This window comes from Phaseolus vulgaris, chromosome 3, assembly GCF_000499845.2.
Source record: "Phaseolus vulgaris cultivar G19833 chromosome 3, P. vulgaris v2.0, whole genome shotgun sequence".
In the NCBI taxonomy this organism is placed as follows: Eukaryota; Viridiplantae; Streptophyta; class Magnoliopsida; order Fabales; family Fabaceae; genus Phaseolus; species Phaseolus vulgaris.
In genome coordinates this window covers 44451658-44472340 of record NC_023757.2, presented here as the reverse complement: position 1 = coordinate 44472340, position 20683 = coordinate 44451658, and the positions used below count along the sequence as shown (strand labels likewise).

The 20683-nt window shown below is 27.6% G+C and overlaps 2 protein-coding genes across 2 annotated transcripts; one reads left to right on the top strand and one right to left on the bottom strand.

Annotated features, from left to right (window-relative positions):
- Positions 1-1979: 1979 nt before the first annotated feature.
- LOC137808035 (21 kDa protein-like) lies at positions 1980-2844 on the bottom strand. Its single transcript, XM_068608931.1, has one exon. The coding sequence runs from the start codon at positions 2806-2808 to the stop codon at positions 2182-2184; it is 627 nt and encodes a 208-aa protein (XP_068465032.1). The 5' UTR covers positions 2809-2844; the 3' UTR covers positions 1980-2181.
- An 11562-nt stretch (positions 2845-14406) lies between these two features.
- Positions 14407-16517, top strand: LOC137808034 (non-specific lipid transfer protein GPI-anchored 7). Its single transcript, XM_068608930.1, has 3 exons — positions 14407-15045; positions 15458-15487; positions 16237-16517. Exons 1-3 carry the CDS (start codon positions 14724-14726, stop codon positions 16329-16331), a joined length of 447 nt encoding a protein of 148 aa, XP_068465031.1. The 5' UTR covers positions 14407-14723; the 3' UTR covers positions 16332-16517.
- Positions 16518-20683: the final 4166 nt, after the last annotated feature.

Sequence of the window (20683 nt, the reverse complement as noted above, 5' to 3'; positions counted from 1 at the left end):
CAAAGAAAAAAAATGCTCATAAATTTTGACACATTTTGAACCCTCTTTCACGCTCCATGTTCTTCTCCTACTCTCACACATCTTAGTCCCTCTTCAATCACCACTGTACAACAACAACCACCATTGTTTCCTCCTTCTCGCACTTCCCAAAGCGTTCGAAGCAGAGACGTGTTTCATTGTTTCTATTGCTTTCTTAATTTTTTTATATTTTGGTATGAATCCTAAGCCCAGCTTTGCGGGCAAAGTTTTTATGTCTGGTACTTTGATCTATTAGATATTACATAAGTTGGAAGTTTGGTAATTTGTATTTAGTTTATTATTTTATTTTTTTCAACTTCTTTGCCATGGAAGATGTGAATTCAATTGATATAGTGATAGATTCTACAACTTTCAACCTACAACCATTTGCATTATGTTTTGACATTATTTGTTGGTCCATTTTTTTTAAACCTTGATTTTAATCTTGATAACCTTACAAAGTTCAAGATTACACCAAAGTTAAATCAAAATTTAATATTAAAAAACAATAAAATATAAATATAAAAAAATTAACATAAAACTATTATCAATGGTGCATTTAGATAATTTACATATCTTCATATAATTTAATATTTATTAAAATTATATGAATATATAAATAGTAAAAATAAAAAATACAGATACACAGGCACGTAAGTGCCTGTGTTCCCGCTAGTATTAATAATATTAATAATAATAATGATATTAAATATGTTAATATTGATAATCATACTTATAAGTATAATAATAATCATAATATGATAACAAAACTTGACTGGTGTAATGGTTAAAGCTTCTATGGACATTCCTCAAGGAACTTGGCTTTGAGTCCCATCTACTGTAATTGTCATAGCATATATAATATTTGCAAATAATAATTGAAAATAAAAAAATAAAGTATATTAACATTACCTACGAACTTGGAGTCGGTGGGTAAGTGTTGATTTACCTACGGATTTTGGCTGTTATCACGGATTTCTTCCGTAGATAAATTTGATTTTTCTTGTAGTGATTTTTTTGTGGTTCTTTACACATTTTGGAAGCATTTGACAATCCATTTGTGGTTATGTGATGGAAAACGATAGTTTCTAATATGTATTTCTTTTTTCTCTTGTATTGGTTCCTCACTTTTGCTTGCATTGATACTTTTTTTCGTGATTTAAAAACCTTTTAGATTACATAATCCAAAAGTCAACTTAGGATCCGGGAGTATTTTCTAGATTTGTAGATTCCATAAGCAATTTTTTCAAAAAAACACATTCTAGATTATATAATATAGAAGTTGTTTTTCAGATTCGGAGAAAACTTCCAGATTAAATAATCCAAAATGTGTTTTTTCTAAAAATTACTTCCAAATTCTACCAATTTGGATAACACTCCTGAATCATAAATTGACTTCTGAATTACGTAATCCATAATATATATTTTTGAAAACACATTTTGGATTATATAATCTGAAATATAAATTTGCATTATGAATTGACTAATCTGGAATATTTTACCGAATCTGGAAACAAGTTTTGAATAGTCAATTAATTTTGGATTGTGTTAGATTTTGAATTGTGTAATCCCAAGAATCACCGAATTAATTATAATATGAAATATACAGAAAACTCGTCTCGATAATCAAATCTTCTAAGATTTTAACTTTTTTTTTTAAAAATAATATTTTTGAAATTATAAAACTTATAGAATGTCCAAAAACATATGGAGGTGAAGAACTTCTTTTTCTCTTAACAAGTTTGATTCAAAAATGCCAATTTTCTTAATTTTTTACCCATTTACCCATTTGTATAATTTTCAAAATGCATTATAAATTTTCCCCAATAAACATAGGTAATGAATAATTCTCTCATAAACATACTTCAATTATGTCCATTATCCCGTGCGTTTTAAGGTAAAAGACATGTGCAGAAGCTCTTTTTAGCAGCCACTAAGAAGAAATTAGCAAGTCCATTTGATTTTACTCAAAACGCCTTCAAAATCACAAATTTATTAATCACGATAGAATTGAACCAAACAAATTATATTGCCCCATTTACACTTACACTGCCTGCATGCATTACATAGGGCAACATGAACCTATGAAACCACATGCAGACTTATTATGGGGGTAAAGCACGAAAATGCGGTTGAAGAAACTAATGTTTTAAGCAGACATGTTCACGGCGTCTGAGTAGTGCGGTATTTGGAGGCAAAGCGATTAACCAATGCAAGAGCATTACTGGTGAGTTGAGAAGCATCCAGAACCCTAGGTTTAATGGCAGCCTTGAAATTAGCACCAAGGTGGAGCCCATCAAAGCCGTCAAGACACGTGTCCTGATCAGTGATAGCAGCACTAACCCAAGTCTGAATATTACTCATGTGCCACCGGAAATCCTTCCCCTTCGGCTTACCCAGGAGGCCGAGCTCCTTCACCGATTGGTTAAGCCGTTCCACGCTATCATCCATGTTCTCTATGCAATCTCGCACCGCATTGTACTCTTTTACTTTCATTCCCTTCACCTTCTCCATCTTCTTAAGAAACGATGCACACGATCGAGTCTTTGATACGCTCACGGCCAGGGCAGTGGTCACTAGTTCTTCCTCGCTCTGCCCAATCTTGCTGCCGTAGCCTGAGAGGCTTTGAACGCACGCCACCGGGTAGCGCGTCTCCTTGCATGAGGACTTGATGAAGTCTGTTGTCGCCTTTGGGTTGGATAGCTTCGTAGTTGCGGATTCTGCTGTGTTAGACATGTGAATGACCAGATTTAGAATGAGCAGAGAAAGCCACAGTAGCTTTGTTGCCATGCTTATGATTTTTTGAAGAATGGAATGTTTGGTTGCTCTTACGATGGCAATGTGATGCTCCCTTATATAGGGATTGCAAGAGTGCCAAATTTTTACTTTTTTTCTAATATAGAAATCCTTTTTTCCACGTTTGTATTGTTGAGTTTAGAAGTAATCTGATTCATTGCACCCCTTCTTTCTGCAGTGGATACTGGTAAAGCCAGCACTTCTATATACTCTTTCTTTTCTCATTATTTGAATCCACATGTTTTTGTATCCGTCTTAAGGCTCCTTTGAATGAGCCATTGTTGGTAAAATATTTATATATTTGATGAAATCTAGAGAATATATTTGAAAAAAATGCAGATGAATTTGTTTTGAGAAAATCTATGTGAGGAAACAATAGCAAATAGCATGCACAGTTGTTAGGTTGTATTGTGTATCCCTGCCTAATACTGATTTACGTCTCTGGTCCACGCCTCCACACGGCATTGACTGACTTTGTGTTTGATTGGATTAGGACCAAATCGACAAACTAATAAAGGAATAATAAAAACAGGTTTGGTAGACAAGGCTAGGTAACAAATTGCAAGTTGCAAGTTGCAAGAGAGGGAACTTTGATATTTCCAATTATTCAGATATGGTAAACTTTAAAATGATTGTTAATTTTTATTTTTATAACCTTTTTCTTTTTCTTTAAATTCAAATTCTCTATTTTTTATTTCTATAATATTACAGTACACTAATTCCTTATTTATATGTTAGAAAATAATAATAATAATAATAATAATAATAATAAAAATAATAATAATAATAATAATAATAATAAAAATAATAAATATCATACTAAAAAAAAATCTGGGTTGGGATTAAGCCATTGAATGGTTGTGTTTTGTTTTAAGACATAAGGGAGTAGTAATCTTATGGTTATGTATATGGGTTGGGATACTCTATCTGTTAATTTATTTTATTTATTGTTAATAAAAAAAATTATTAGAAATAAATTTTAAAGGAAAAAATAATTAATTAAGATATTATGTTATAAACTTAAAAAATTATAATTTTTATTATTAATAAAAATTTATAAAATAATTTTTAAATTAGTATCTAATTAGTTACTAAGATTTTAACTATCAATTTTAAATTTTACCTATCAACAACATTTTGTTCTAAAATTAATAGTTAAAAATCTTGATAACTAATTAGTATCAATTTAAAAATTAATTTATAATTTTTTATTAATAATAAAAATTATGTTAGATACCAATAATTTGTTATTCTATTATAATATAAAATTTAATTAATATAATAACTAATAATTTATTTTCTTTAAAATTAATTTCTGTTTAGATTTTTTTAATTAATAAATAATAAATAAATATAAAAGGATCACAAAAGAGTTTCTATTTAATAATGTTAATATTATAGTATAATTACACCGCAGTCTTAATTAATTACACCTCAGATACTACTTTAGTTTCATCAAGAATAAATACAACTCCCCTACAATTGATCCTCTTTTATTCTTTAAATTGTAATCGCAAATAAGAGAATGAAAATGGAGAGAGGAAATTACACTATTACATCTTATCGGTGACAACTGAGAATTTAATCGTGGTATAATTCTAATTAAGAATATTATCTACCACATTATACCTATATTATTTATCTATTCCAATTAAGAATATTTAATATATTAGCATGCATGTTCAAATGTGAATTGTCACACAATCAAAAGAAAATCAAACATCGTCTTCTTGTAAGGTAAAAAAGCAATATTGTATAAAGTGGTATATACAAGGTGACATAACTATGTGTTCATCATGTTTTCATTCTATCATGACCAAAATAATCATAGGGATTATTCTCAGACAAATTACATTTATAAAACGTAAAATTAATGAAAAAAATTAAGATTGAAAAATATAAATAAGAAGAGAGTGACAGAGAGATAAATAATTACTACTTTCTGAAAATGTAAAACAATTGTATAATGTCGTTAAATAAACAATCTTGTTTAGTTATGATCATTGCATTACAAATCATAAAAATGATTCTGTGTGATTGATTTGAACATCATTTAATATTTTTTTATTGTGCGCAATATAAATTAGATCACCTTTATAAAATTTCAAGCAAATAACAAAATAGTTGATATTTCATTATATCTATATCACTTGAGAAAATATATTACAACAAATTCACTATTTTTTGCATGAATGATGAAGGAATAAATTTGTGACTATTTCGTAGCTATGATATGACAATGTACTGTATGCACAATTATAATGGTTGGAACTCATAATTATACGGAAGTTATCATTTGGAATCAACATTGTGGAATAAGTTTATATTTAGGTATATTTTGATCATAAATTAATTGTTATTATCAAATACTAAGTACTAGATATTGTTTTTCGGATAATCATGGAGTGATGGAATGATTTTATTCATTTCTCTCTATTTTTTATAAGGTAGAAAATGTGCTTGGTATGCAGAGAAGTCACTAATGAAAAATCATATTTTATATTTTATGATGATTTATGACGATTCTAATCTGTGATAATAAATTATGTGATGACAAAATTGTGAATATAAAAATATTTTTTATATTACTTCTAAATTTAACTATATTATAATATGTTAACTTAGCTTACATGTTAGTATTTTGGTTTGATAATTATGTATTGACACTTGAATATTTAAAACAACTTTAGGGGAAATAAAATTTTCAATCATTCTTTCGGTTGCTGACAAATTATTTTTATTTTATTTTATAAAATTACCTGTTTAGCAATAAAAAATTTCCTATAGTTTTTAACTTAAATATTTAATAATGACTCACTATTATAGTATTTTTTTTAAAAAAATAATAGTAACCTATGATTATTTTATTTGTACTTATTAAATGAACTAATATGTTAAGTCTAAATATATTTTTAAATACTGAATGATGTGTGATAATTTTTAACAATATTTATATCTACATTTTCTGTTGAATCAAATGCTATTTTAGGATAATAATATATTCACAATTCACATTTTCTATACAACTATATTATAACTTTTTAATATTATTATTTTAATATTTTTTATATAATTTAATTACATAATTATTCTTTATACAATTTTGAGTTATCGTATTCCCTATTTTATCACATCCTAAGATACTCAAGAGAAGGGGAACAAATATATAATATCGTCACTCTTTTTCGTACTTCATACGTACACTTGGCTCTCTGATAAAAACATAATCAGTAAAATTCTCTGAGACAATCATAAGCAGATAAAGATATCTAAAATAGAGAAAATTAAACAAATAAATGTTAAGAAATTGAAAGAAAAGTGAAAGTCCTACGTAAAAAAGTAAGATAAAGAATATATAAAGAGAAAGATAAACAAATTTGATATTTTAATTTTTTTTTCAATGCAATAATTTAATCTTTTATATGGGTATTAATTTTCACGTCTCTTTTATCTGGTGAGTGATTTAAAGTATATATTAGGTTTTATTTTCCATTTCTCAACTCTGGTTTTTGAAAAATAAATTGCATTCCAATGCGCAAGATCCTTATAAAACAAATGCAAGATAAATTGAAAAATTAGTTTGGGAGAGAGAAGAAACTTTCAAGATTAAGATGTGAAAAGAATAAAAGAAAACACATGTGGTTATTTCATTTTGCATTTTCAACACGATATGGTTATATATATATATATTCTTTTTCAAACTAAAAGACTGTAACAAAAGGATACACACCAAAGTGGTCTGAGAAAAAAAAACTAGGAATTTTGTGAATTCAAATTTAGTTAAAGTTGGGTACATTGCCCAATTTTAGACTTTAGCTCTACTTATATTGTTTTTTTATTACCAGCAGGGGCTACTTATTTAGTATTAATTAAACTATTTTTTCTTCTTCTTCATCTGTCATTAGAGACTAAAATTAATAATCTTTAATCGTATTTCTGTCTAAATTGAATATCTAACTTCAATCTTTAATTAGTAGGTACAAATATCAAATTACTGTGAATAAATCTTATATATATATATATAAATATTTTATTTTTTTCTATAAGCACTTTTAAGAAGAAGAAAAATAATAATTTCTTCAATGGTGCGTTTGCGCCAATTGCTGCACAATTACATCAAGCAATACAATAAATCATATTTTAAAAGAAAAAGGAAAATGAATGCAATTTAAGTTCCATCTTTGGTGTTTGACCATATTATTATTAAAATCGGACTGGATGAATTGGTTTAACTTTATACAGAATGGAAAATTTCCGATTCCGTGTTTTTTTTTTTTTTTTGGCACCGAATCCGTGTGAATATGACAATAACCTATTAAACAAGTACAAAACCAGCCCGAATTGGTGAAAATGTTTATTTAAACAATAACTTCTAATTTTTTATATTAATGTCTGATATTTATTATAAATATTTTTTAAAGAAATAAAATTAATTAATATTACAAATTAATTTTTTAAAATAAAAACTTTTATGTTAGACATCACTATGCAACTTGACATCTCAGTTATGATTACACCTCAAGTAACAATAATTATTTGTCATCACATTAAAAAAAATATTATTAAACAAAATACAAAAATATGGAGATACTAGACCCAAAACTCATATGTTAACCAAAACTATACATGGGTAAACTATATATATTCATAAAAGATTCTAAGAACAGACAAGATGGTAGCTTATTATACCAATGAAAAGATTTTCTATGAACAAATTCTATATTAGTCAACTTATCAGCACACACATTTCCTTCACGAAAAATATGAGTAACCCTAAACCTGGTTTTCCAACACTAATTAAGACAAATATTTCATCGATTACAAAACATTTAATTAACATTGGTTCTAGTAATAAACACAACACAAACCAAAACAGAATCACATTCCATCCAGACATTAGTAAGACCCATCTTTTGAACTTCCTCCATAGCATGTACCACAAACTCAGCAACCAGAGTAGTCTGAACTTCAAGAAATGCAGAGAAAACTTCAATAAATTTCTCTATATTATCGCGAAAAATACTTTCACAAGTAGCAAGATATTACAAATTAATTTATTAATATTACTTTTTCTTATAAAAGTGTGAGTGTGTATATCCAGTGAGTGACTGGGTTTGAGTGAGCAAATGGATTTGTGAGAGGGGGCAAGTGGGTGCAAGGGGTGCAAAATGTGAGCGAGAGGGGTATGAAGAGTAAAGAAAACAAGGTGGGTTACGGGATGCGTGAAGTATGAGAGGGAGTGTGAACAGAAGAAGTTGAAAGTGGGCTGAGGTGGTAAAAACAGAAATAAGAAAAATAAAGGAGTGTGAGAAAAGGATGCGGGGTGTAAAAAGTAATATGGAATTATTATTTTTATTATTTATTTATTTTTCAACACTTTTTTTTTTTTTTACTTTTTGATGATGATTTTTTTAAGAAAATAATTTTTTTTTTCATTTATAATTTTTTTTTATTAATAACAAATTTTAAATACCTAGAAGAAATTTAATGTTAACAGTAGTTTTCTCTATATATTCGCTTTGGTGGTAGAGGAACCAAGCGTGCACAAATATTTGAACTTTTTGTGTATTGTGTTATAAAATAAGGATAATAAAGTAATATTGTAAATGTCAATTGTCTTTTTTATTATTTCATCTTTTTTATTATGTCAATTATATTCAATTAATTTACTTCTTTTCTCTTCCTTAGTATATCATCGTTGATCAGCTAAAACAAACATCAACAAATATTGCTTCCATAAATCCAACGTCACCTAAAACAAGCAATGCATCAAAGTCACGTGTAAAAGAACATAATACTATGATCAGAGTTATGACCAAATTCATTAAGATTTTACTGTCTATAATGTCTATAAGGTAAGAGATTTACTATTTTCATAGTTTTCTTATCTTATATATTTATTATGTATTTAGAGTAAATTTTAAACCTAATTTAACCTTATAAAATTAGTTTATAAGGTGAGGTCTGCAGTTATTTATATAGTATAAAATATTTTAATCTATAGTCGATGTAGGATTTAGGATAGAGATAATCTTTAGTATTGCCAACTATTTTGCGAAGGTGAAATGAAGAAGAAAGAATTAAGAAAATAAGGAGCAAGCAAGAATCATAAAAACCCTAAGCAAGAAATGCACATAGATAAATGGAGAAAGAGAAAGAGAAACGAGAGAGAAAATGTGTAAAATTGTATTGTTGAAGAAGTAAGTTTATTGGGAAATTAAGGATATTAAAAGCAGAAACGTAAAGGAAAAAATGGGCCAAAACAAGCAGTCCAAAAAGCAAAGTGGTGCAAAACGAAAAAGGCTCAAACATAAAATCATTTATCACTCCCTCAAGTTAGGAATAGATATTTTTCAATCCCAATTTTGATTGAAGAAGAAGGTAGAAGCTTGGTGAAGATGTCAGCAGTCTGCATGGAGGAGGAGAAGGGGAGTAGTTTGATCAACCAAATATTAAGCTTTTCTCGAACTAGATAACAATCAATCTTAATGTGCTTTGTGCATTCATGAAAAAATTTGACTGGATGCAATCTATATGGTTGACTGATTATCACAGTATTGGATGACTATTGAGTGAATGAAATGTTAAGCTCTTGAAGGAGATAGGTGAGTCATTGTATTTCATGGGTAGTAGTAGTCATTTCTTTGTACTCTGCCAAAAGATCTTCTGGAGATAGTTTGTTGTTTTTTGGATTTCTAGGAGATAAGAGACTTCCCGAAATATATGGAGACATCGGTGACTGACTTTCTTGTCTTGGGACAAGAAACCCAATCAGATTCATTATAAGCTTTTATAAGGTCGAGTTAGGTTTAAAGTCTATTTCCTAATATGGTATCAGAGTTATTTAGAGTCTATCATATCGAAAGTTTGTCGGGCTTATCGTGATGCAAAACTAGCTTGTTTTGGCTTCTTCTTTGTTGTAGTTTTGTATGTTGCGGAAAAATGGACTTGAAAGTGGTTGAATTGAAGTGTGGAGAAGATGAAATGAAGAGGAGAGGTAGAGGCTTAAAAGAAGTGTGACCAACTTCTAAGAAGATTCAAACAAAACACTAATAGAAGTGCAAACTTGAGAATGAGAATTTGAAGACAAATGAGCTACCAATTTGTACAGCATTTCATTATCAATTCAACTGTCCCTGAGATTAGAGTCTTCTGAGATCCTTTTCCTGCTTCCAATCTTCTTAGCCGAATGTTTCGAGGTTGAACGGGTTTTCATCATATCGTGTCATTTGCTCTCGGACCACCCATAAATTATAGTCTCATGCATAAATTGAGGATCTCAGTGTAAGGGAGTATGTTGAAGATCTCACATCGACTAGAAATAAAAACATTTTATAATATATAAATGGGTGTGAACTTCACTTTATAAGTTGGTTTTACAAGATTGAGTTAAACTCCAAGTTTACTCCTTAATATTTTTTTATTTACCTTTGTTAACCACATTTAGATTTTTTGACACTTATATGATTAGCATACCAAAGTTATTTTTTCTTTTCTTACTAAGCATGTTTAAAGTTCTTAATTTTAAAAATTTAGGAAGTGCTTTGTTTCATTTGGGTCTTTGCAAAAACCAGTTATTACTTTTCTATTTTAGATGGTCTTAATTTTGCGTACAAGGTAGTTGAGAGACGATTATGTGACTCTAACTCCATTCTACTAACTTTTTCCAAGTACAATTTTAAGCTCATTCTTTATTTTTTAAATAAGCATCTATGTAATTCCAACCTCTCCTGTGTGAAAGTAATGCATCTCGGGACACTACTTTTGTTCCATTGTAATTGATGGTTTTCATAGGGTGTGACTGCACATGGTGGAATTAACGTTTGCATGTGAAGTGTTGTAGCCTATGAAAAATACAAGAACATATCTTTTTCATAAGAAAAAAGTTTATTTGACCAAAAAAACATACATTTAACACTATTTATAATAATATAATAATAATTTAAATTAATAAAATAAAATAAAAATTAATAAAATATATGAGCTTGGTCCAGAAAAAAAATATCTAAAATATTTATTACAAAATTAAGTCATTTGATTCAGTCAAAATCAAAGTAATGAAAAAGCACCTATGCGGCAACAAAAAGGTTTATATTAAGATAATATTTAGGCTAATAGTCCTTATCACTATTAAAATTATGTATACTCGATTATATATTTATAAGATATAATAAAAAAATTATATACGAATTTACTAACTATTTAAGCATGTGAAGTATTGGCTAGTTTATAATAATAAAACCACAATTTCTTTGTTTTTGTGTTATCCTTCTCTAACTTGGATTTGGATACTCCTTTAACACACAGTCATTTATTTTATTTTCACCTTAAAATAATTTTAATATTATGTTAAAAAAAGTATATTTTAAATTTAATTTAACTTTATAAAATAAGATTTACAATCATTAATTATATATTATAAATTAATTTGAGATCTTTAACACATTATAATAAATTTTTTGATAAAAAAATAAACAAATAATAATAATAATAATATTTAATAGTCCATGTTATTCTAGATACCAAAGTGATAAAGACAAGAATATATTTATAACAATCTTTCCAGTAATCTACTCAACACTAATATGATATTTTTGCTTTTGTTCTCATATTTTCTACATATTACCCATCTTATTCATTATGTTTTTTTGTGTTTATTTCGTATATTTAAAAATAAGTTAAAGGAAGATAATTTATAAAAATCATTAATTTATTGAAACCTTGAAAATTTGAATAAAAAATAATTGGTAGAATTTTTTTGGAACGGGAGTTGAAATTGGACGGCTGGACGCTAGTTAGTGGCGTGTCGCCGTTACAGCATTCGGTGTTGACCGTTGACCGCCGCTAGAGAGGTTTGCGCGTTAAGTGATTGCGACCTGATTACAGTTTAATGGGTATACGTGCTTAGTCAATGTCAAACGCTTCCCTCATTCTTTTCTTTTCTCTTTGTTCACACCATTTCACGTCATAATTTTCTAAACTGCACTTATTACTTTCCTATTCTGTGTCCTATTTTTGTTTTTACTTTTCTACTTTCTCATTTTTTTGGTTTATATGTGATGCAATGTTCCTCTCGCCACACAGAACTGAAAAAACCACGTTATGACCAAAGATACTGTTACGAAATTTCATTAACGTTGTTCATCTTGAAAAATAAGAAAGCAATAGGTGGCTGTGCATAAGACCTTTCCAACATGACTGTTTTGTGATGAAACCTCCCCTCTAACTATCTCTCTTGATGTGGAAGAATTCCTTTTATATGGATTTCTATCATTTTTAATTTCATTTCCGCGTCTCTTGGCTTCTCGAATCTTTTCTTATTTTATTTAGTTACAATTGGTCAATGTGATAATTATAGTTGTTGAATAGGCATATAGAAAGAAAGAAAAAACTAAAAGTTACGACTCTAATCTAAGACTATAACAAGTTTCCTGTTTAACCGTACTTGGACCAATTTCCGCTATATCATATCACCATTATCAGCTTCAAACATCTTCCATTTTTGGTTATGTCACTCCAACTATTTTTTTATCACTACATTCCTCTACCTTTAACATGTGTTTGGATTATACTTTTTAAAAATTTGAATTACATTTTATTTTTTCAAATATTCTATGTAAATAAAATAATTTAAATTTATTGAACTTATTTTATTTTTTCGAAAAAGCATTTCCATACTACTAAATATAAAAACTTATCTTGATATTAAACAATATTTAACCATGATTTTTTTTTTCAATAAATGTCGATCAAGGTTTTTTTTTCAAAGTTTGAAGATTCTTTTCTATCAATGTTAATAAAAAATAATAATATTGTTTTAAGTGGATGTATATCACAATTATTTCAATTTACATTGATTGAGATTATTTATTTGACATAGTTTATTAATATTCTTTAGTTACTTTGTAATTGATCTGGCCAAAAATCACTCATTAAATTTAAAATTGGCCAAAATAATTCTAATCAAGGCTGTCTGAAAGTTTCCTCATTCGATATTATAAAAAAATAATCAACTTCAAAAAAAGTTGGCATTGGTAAAGTTGATTGAAAACCAATCCCTACCAACATAACTAAAAAATAAAGCAAAAATTATATATAACATGAAAAAAAAATTATGTTAACATTGACCAAGAAAACAATAGTTAATGTTGAGGAAAAAATAAAACTAGCATGCTTCAGATGAAAAATATTCCAAATAATGTTAGCTGAAAAATAACTTCTGCCAAAAAAAATAATTATATTAATTGATAAAATGTCTCATTGACATCAATAAAAAAAAAATCTTACTAATATTGGTTGAAAAAAAATTCTCAACTTACTTGTTAAAAAAAAAATCCCACCATAGTAATTGAAAAAATAATTCAATTGACATTAATTAAAAAAATGTGTTTGATATTGTTAAACAAATATTATTAATGTTAACAAATAATTTTTTTGATTAATATAAATAAACATATCTCACTTTAGTTAAAAAAATATATTTTCCATATCAATCGAAAAAAATGTAAATAAATTTAATAAAAAAAATATCATTCAAAAAAATAATATCAATGGCACTACAATTTTAATCAAGCCGAATAAATACAATTTTAAGTTCACAACTTTATAAAATCATATTTTGTCTTAACTAGTAATATTTGAGTTTAGCACCGATAAATTGTTTGTTCAATATTGAGAATTTAAGATTTAGAGTTTATATCCAACTTTACTAACTTTATATATAATATTCTGTAAGATGTTACAAATACATGTCTTGATCCTAGTACAAGTTTATATAAATTCTATCTCTCCTTTTAAAGATAATTTGGAAACATTTTTCTTCATATAAATAATTTTTTATTATTGATTTTATCAATAAAAAAAATGGTTTGATGTTTATAGTTCTCAAATTCCCATTCTCAATACGCAATAATGTTGTATGATAAAAAAAATATGTTTAATAATAAAAAATGCAAAACATATAATGTATCTATAAAACTCTACATATCTATTATAGAGTTTAAATAATGAAAATTGTTGCAACAAATATTCGTATAAGATCTCAGTTTTAAAGTTTTTATGTTAATAATGATTTAAACCTAGGTTGAAAAATGTATCATATACAAATTCTCAACTAAAAACTATTTTAAACGACTATGCATAACTCTGCAACCGTTTTGAACTAAAAATAAAATAAACATTCTAAAAGTTGAAAACAAATATATCTTATATTAATATTTAATATGCATACAAATATATATTAAATTTTAATTTAATATTATTTTCATTTTAATCTTTTGATGACGTAACATTTTTATATCTATTACAATTATACCTATCCAAAGTTTGTGTTCAGAGCGCGTATTTTGATGAGAAACATTTATATATTTTTAACCTTTGCTTATTTATTGCATCATTTATTTATAAAGCACTTGCTAACATTATTATGTATTGATGTATTAATGACCTATTATTTAAAAAGCAAAAGAGATTAAAATAAATTACATAATCTACAAAGTGTATTCAAACGTCATAAAATAATATCGTTTGAAAGTGTTTTAATCAACACTACCCTGAAAATATTTAAATATCCTTACTCCTTTTTATAATGATAGGATGAAGCGACGCGTACATGGACATAAAGTATGGGTAATTCATACCACCAATAATTTCTCACATCACCGTAGACATTTCAATTTTACCATGAATTTCATCATAGCGTACATCATCGTGCCAGCGAGGCAACAACAGGATCTATAAAGCTGGAAAAGAACCGCACCTCTCACCTCTCACCTAACAAAACGAACCCCAAAAGGAACCGAACGGTAAAATACAGAGAGGGCAAAGGAGATCCATAGTCCACAGACACTGAAATCAAGCTTTCCCACAGACAGGATCAATCGTTGGAGTGGGAAAAAAGACAAGAAAAAATGGGAGGGTGCAAATGTTTGATGTCGTTGGTGGTGGTTTTGGCCTTGACGATGAGTTTGGCAGAGGCGCAATCTGGAACTAGCGCCACTTGCGCCCAAGAACTGATTCCATGCATGGACTACTTGAATTCCAGCACCAGTACCCCACCCAGTTCTTGCTGCGACCCACTCAAACGAACCGTCGAAAACGAGCTCGCTTGCCTCTGCAACCTTTTCTACACCCCTGGCCTGCTTCAAACTTTCAATATATCTATCGATGACGCTCTCGCTCTCAGTCGCCGCTGCGGCGTCACTAGTGATCTCACCAGCTGCAACAACGGTGGTACGTATATCCTTTTTTTCTATGCCTATTTTGCCACTCCGTTCAAAAAATTCAATTCACTCTCATGCCTATGATTTCGTTATTGATTTACTTTCTTCTGCCTCCTCAGTTTTACTCTCCACTTCAATTTTCCCTTTCTTGTCTGCGTTTAAATATTACTCACTTCCAATAATCCTACAATTTTTTTGAACAAATTGAATCGTTCTTTTAGATCTATTAATGTATTATTATTAGATTAGAAGGGAAAAAAGGTTGCTGGGTATTTTTGTACTCTGTCCAAAGTTTCTGTTCATAGCGTTTCTGATTTTGATGGGTATTATTGAGTGTCTTTTAGCATGAGTGCATTGATTAGGGTTTATTCTAGCACTGTGGTACTAATTTTGTTCTGTTCTTTTTACTTGCAAATTTTCAGCTCCATCTCCAGGTTCAAGCGCACCCCCAGGTAAAAACGTCTTTCAACATCTGATACACTATTCATTTTATAGACTTTCATCACCTTCATGAATATACATTTCCGATAATCTGACAGACATATGTTTTATTATTTTCCAGATAAATTTGTTATTTTATTTTAATAATTTTCGAAGAATTTTTTGCGGTTAAATTTCATAGTAAACTTTCATTAAATTAAAATTATGATCAGTTTAGTTTAGAATTTAGTAAAATAATTTGGTAAGTGTTCATATTGAATTGATAAATATGATTAAAATTTAATTAAATGAAAAAGTCAAATATGAATTTGGAAATGGCCTAAATGACGCGTATTCTTGTCTACCTACCTACCGCTTCTCTCACTTTTTTTAATACAACATTTTCTCCCTTCTCATTCCATTCGACGTATCCATTATGACAAATAACTTTTAAAATGAAATGGCAAATCTCAAAGATATTGCAAGAGGGAACTGAGATTAACTTAATGCAATAGGTATTAATCAGCTTGAATTTAAGTCTCAACCACCCATAAAGCGTAAATATGCAATTTCGTTTTCTCGTTTTTCTCACCCACTATCTTTCACGGGGTATCTTGGCAGAACCTTCCGTTGGACAAAAAATAGTAACCACAAAACGATTATTTGTCAAATAAACTTGTGAGGCACTCATCTATAATAAATTTGGAAGTAGTTGAAAATTGCAGTTTGTACCGTACAATTTATTTTGTTCCTTCATAAACATTAAATTTTGGGCTTGCAGCCACTACTGGAGGTGACAAAGGAGGAGCAGGCAAAGTGACATTCAGCGGGATTTCTTTCCTCCTCATGTTTTGGGTATCTATGCTGTTTAATTAAGGTGGCATTTTAGCCTTGGGAGCCTCCTATCTCCTATATATGTTCGACCTATCTTTTGTACTATCTCCTCACTCCACTATTCAGTCATTTTATTGTATTTTCTTGTGTTTTTCCCTCCTTAGGAACCTATGATTCAATTGAGTAAAATAGTTTATTTACGGAATGGACATTCATTCTTCTTCTCAATTTTTTGCTGCTACACTTATTTGTGCTGCTTTTGGTTCCATCATTCATATATTTATATACAGTGGACTGTTGTTGTTATGAATTATTAGTATTATTTTATCTTTACAAGCTCTTCCCCAGTTTTCTTACAGGTAACTCAGCTAGTACCAAAACAATGCGTGTGTGTGTCTATTTAAAAGTTAAAATGAGCTAAGAAATACATAAAGTAAAAATGGTATGCAACACTGAAGGAATTGTTTGCCCAGTGTGGGCGTAATAAAATTGATGTTTTAAAGAAGGGCAAATGTCGGAGGACTGTTCTTCCTGCACCTCCATATATTTTTCTCTCACCTCCATAAATTTTTGTATTTTAAAAAATACCTCTATGTAATATTTTGGATATTTTGGATTATGTATTCATGAAGTCTTTTTTTCAAATTCATAATTAGCTTCCAGATTACATAATCGATAAGCCTTTTTCAAATGTATAATTAATTTTTGAATTATGTAATTCGGAAGTCATTTTTCAAATACATATCTGGATTACATAATCCAGAAGCTATTATTTGGGGATGATAAAAAAATATTTTCACATTTTGTATGATGATGACCTATGGAAATATAGTAAAAAACAGTCATAATGGAGAGAAGAACCTATGGAGGTACAGTAAGAAACAACCATGTTGGAGAGAGTTCTTAGTCCGTGTGTGAGCAAACTCGGATAATAAAATTATATGTGGACTCTATTGTGGGTACTTTTATAATACAATAAAAAAAAAAAACATACAAGTTATCTTTATTTATAAGGGATTTATCATTTTGGTGGATATAAATTCTTATCGTTTTATTTTTGAGTAATTGTTTTTAAAATTAAAATAACTACTCATACAAAAAAAATATTTACAAAATAAATAAAAAATTGTCTACAAAATTATAAAAATTATTTATATTTATTTTAATTGATTTTTTTTTACTTTATAATAAATTAAAAATAATTTATTTGTTTATTTAATAGAATAAATAATTGAATAAATTTTATATAATTATTATTTTAAAATAGATAAATAACTTTTTTTTAAATAACGAATATATAATTATTTAATACTATTTTACAAAAATATACATATATATTAAGTATATTGTTTTTTATTAATTATTCACAAAAATCATAAAATTATATATTTTTTAATTTAATAAAGATATAAATACACATATTCAATAACCAGTATGTTTTCGCTAGTATTACTAATATGTCTTCTCCTGGGTTACCTTCTATAAAAACATTAATTTGATTTTAGTAAATCTAGAATGTTAACGAAATAATTTTTATCATGGCTATTTTTTATATAATATTTTAATTTGATTATTATAAATGTAATAAAGGTTGGTCTTGGGCTTCGTCTGGGTGCGATAGTTGAGGGCCCATGATAAATAAGGTGCCCAATATTTTTAAAAGAATATATAAGCGTTTACAAGTTTTTATATTATTGATATAAATATATTGATATCATTATTTTGTTTTATATATTTTTATATTAAAAATATTAAAAGTACCGATCACGATCGGTACTTCTAAACAAGAGTCTATGCAACTAAAGTAATACCACAACATAAAGTTTCTAATGTTATTTATATAATGGCCCCTTAATAATCCATTAATAGTGTATGATTATGTGAGAATAAGTGAAAACAATGCAATGCCCCTAGTTCCAGAGTAAGAATTGTATGTAAAGAATTAGCTAGTTTCGGTATTGGTAACGATATCAAAACACATAAGTTACTTAACTGACAATAACGATATTTACTTATTTATAAGTTAAGGATAACCTAATTATAAGTTAAGGATCACGTACACATAAGTGAACAACTGATACTCAGTTCATCACAACAAGAGCTCATGACCAACACTATAAATAAATCATTTATAAAGGTGTAAGGTATGTTTTTACTTGTTTATAAATATACACTCTATACACAGAGTACTTACTTAATCGTCGGAATATACATTTTTTCAAGTCAATCCCGACCGAGCATCACTTGAGGAAGTATACTTAAAGAAAGGAGTTAGGAGATTAACGACACGTCAACAATTGTACTATTAGTTTCAAGTACTATCTAGATTCACTTTACTTATATAAGTACAAATTGGATTGGACTAGTGAATTCAATTAAACTTCAAAATTGAGTTGAATTAGTTTGATAATCGATAAATTCATTAAAATTTTTAAAAATAGCAAGAATTGATCAAAATTTAGTTGATAATGGTTTAAAGAAAAGTATTATGATTCCATGATTAAAATTTAAATTCAGTTTTTTCCTAAAAAAAAATTAAAATAAAGTATTCATCATTTTTCAACAAATTTATTATTTTCAAAAGAATTTTATTATATATTATTGAACCTTAAATCTAAACATTATGAAATATTTGATTTTTTTTACGTTTATTGTGAACGTTAAAAGCTTATAAAATGCATTACTTTTGACCTTTTAGTGTCCTTGTTAAGTTATCATATTATTTTTTAATATAATTAAATTATGTGTATTATTTCATTAATATCACTTTGACCATAGGTTGAATTAATAAATCTAGTATACGTGTGTTAATATAATTCAATAATCGATGAGTTCTCAAAACATATCCCAACAATGAAGACTTTGAATGGATACTGATGCACAACACAAGTTTTTTCAGGCAAATTTGTTGTATGCATTCGTAATAGAAAAGTTATTTGGTAGCAGAGTGATAATTAATATTCGGTGAATTTAAATGCATAATTTGGATGAGAAAAAAAATAAAAGATTGCAAATTCTTCCTTCACATCCATTGGTTCTTCTACACCTCCATATAATTTTAAAATTCTAAAGTTATCCATTTATTTGTACTGATTGAGTAATCCATAACACATCTCATTGGAAAGGTACACACCAAATTGAATCATTGGAAACTAAAATCCGATCCGATACGAGATTGCATATTGACGTGTACAATCTGGTTTGTGAATTTAATTTGTATACTGAATTGTATATTTGATAATCAATCCTAGATTCGATTTTAGCTTCTGGATTGTTCAACTCAGTATGTACATTTAATTTATTATATTGCAAACTGGATTGTACAATCTGATATTTATTTTTCTAATAATATACTAGATTGTAGAATCCAATATGTATATCCCCGATCCAGCTATATATAACAGATTGTACAATCTCATATTTATTTTTCTAATAATATACTAGATTGTAGAATCCAATATGATATTCCCGATCTAACTATATATAACAGATTGTCTAATCCGAAATGTTAAAAAAAATAAAAATTGAATGGTGTGAGGAAGGTCCAAAAATGGCGTGAGGAAGATTCACATAACAAAAAGTAGAAAATACTTTCATGGATGTAGTTGAAACTCTTTTTGGTAACAAAAGTAGACATTTACTATGAGTAGTTGTAGTTAAACCATTTTTATAACAAAAATACACATTTATTATGAGTACTTGTAGTTTGAACCATTTTTTATAACAAAAATAAATACACATTTATTATGACTAGTTGTATAGACTCTAAAAGAAGGGATGTAATGTAATGTTAGGAGAGAATTAGGATATCTAAATTGCTAAGAAAGGGTAAAAAGAGAATTTCACATTTATTAGGGTGATAATTTGCTTATAAGAAAAAGCCATGTGTTGTTGGACAGAGTGTTTGAGGCTCAAACATTGTGGTCTGGCCGTTTTCTTTCTACACCTCTGTATGTTTTATAAAAAAACCTAATTTATTCTTATCAAAAGTTATATTTTGAATGTATTTGAGAGTTTATAAAAGATTTTTCGAATTAAAAAATTTGAAATATAATTTTATATTTTAAATTGTAAAATTTGAAAATTATTTTTTGGATTGTCAAATATTTTTTAAACTCTAAAATTTGAAATATAAATTTATATTTTAAAATTTAAAATTTAAAAGAAATTTAGAATAAAAAGTACTTTAAAAAATTATAATTTAAAATATAGAATTATATTCTGTACAATTTCGAAAATGTTTTTTAGATTCTCAAACACCTTCTTAATAATACAATTTAAAAATTATATTTCAAAATTATATCATTTGAAATATAATTTATATTTTAAATTTTACAATTCAAAACATATTTAATAATTAAAAAATACTTTTTAAATTATACTATATTTTGAAT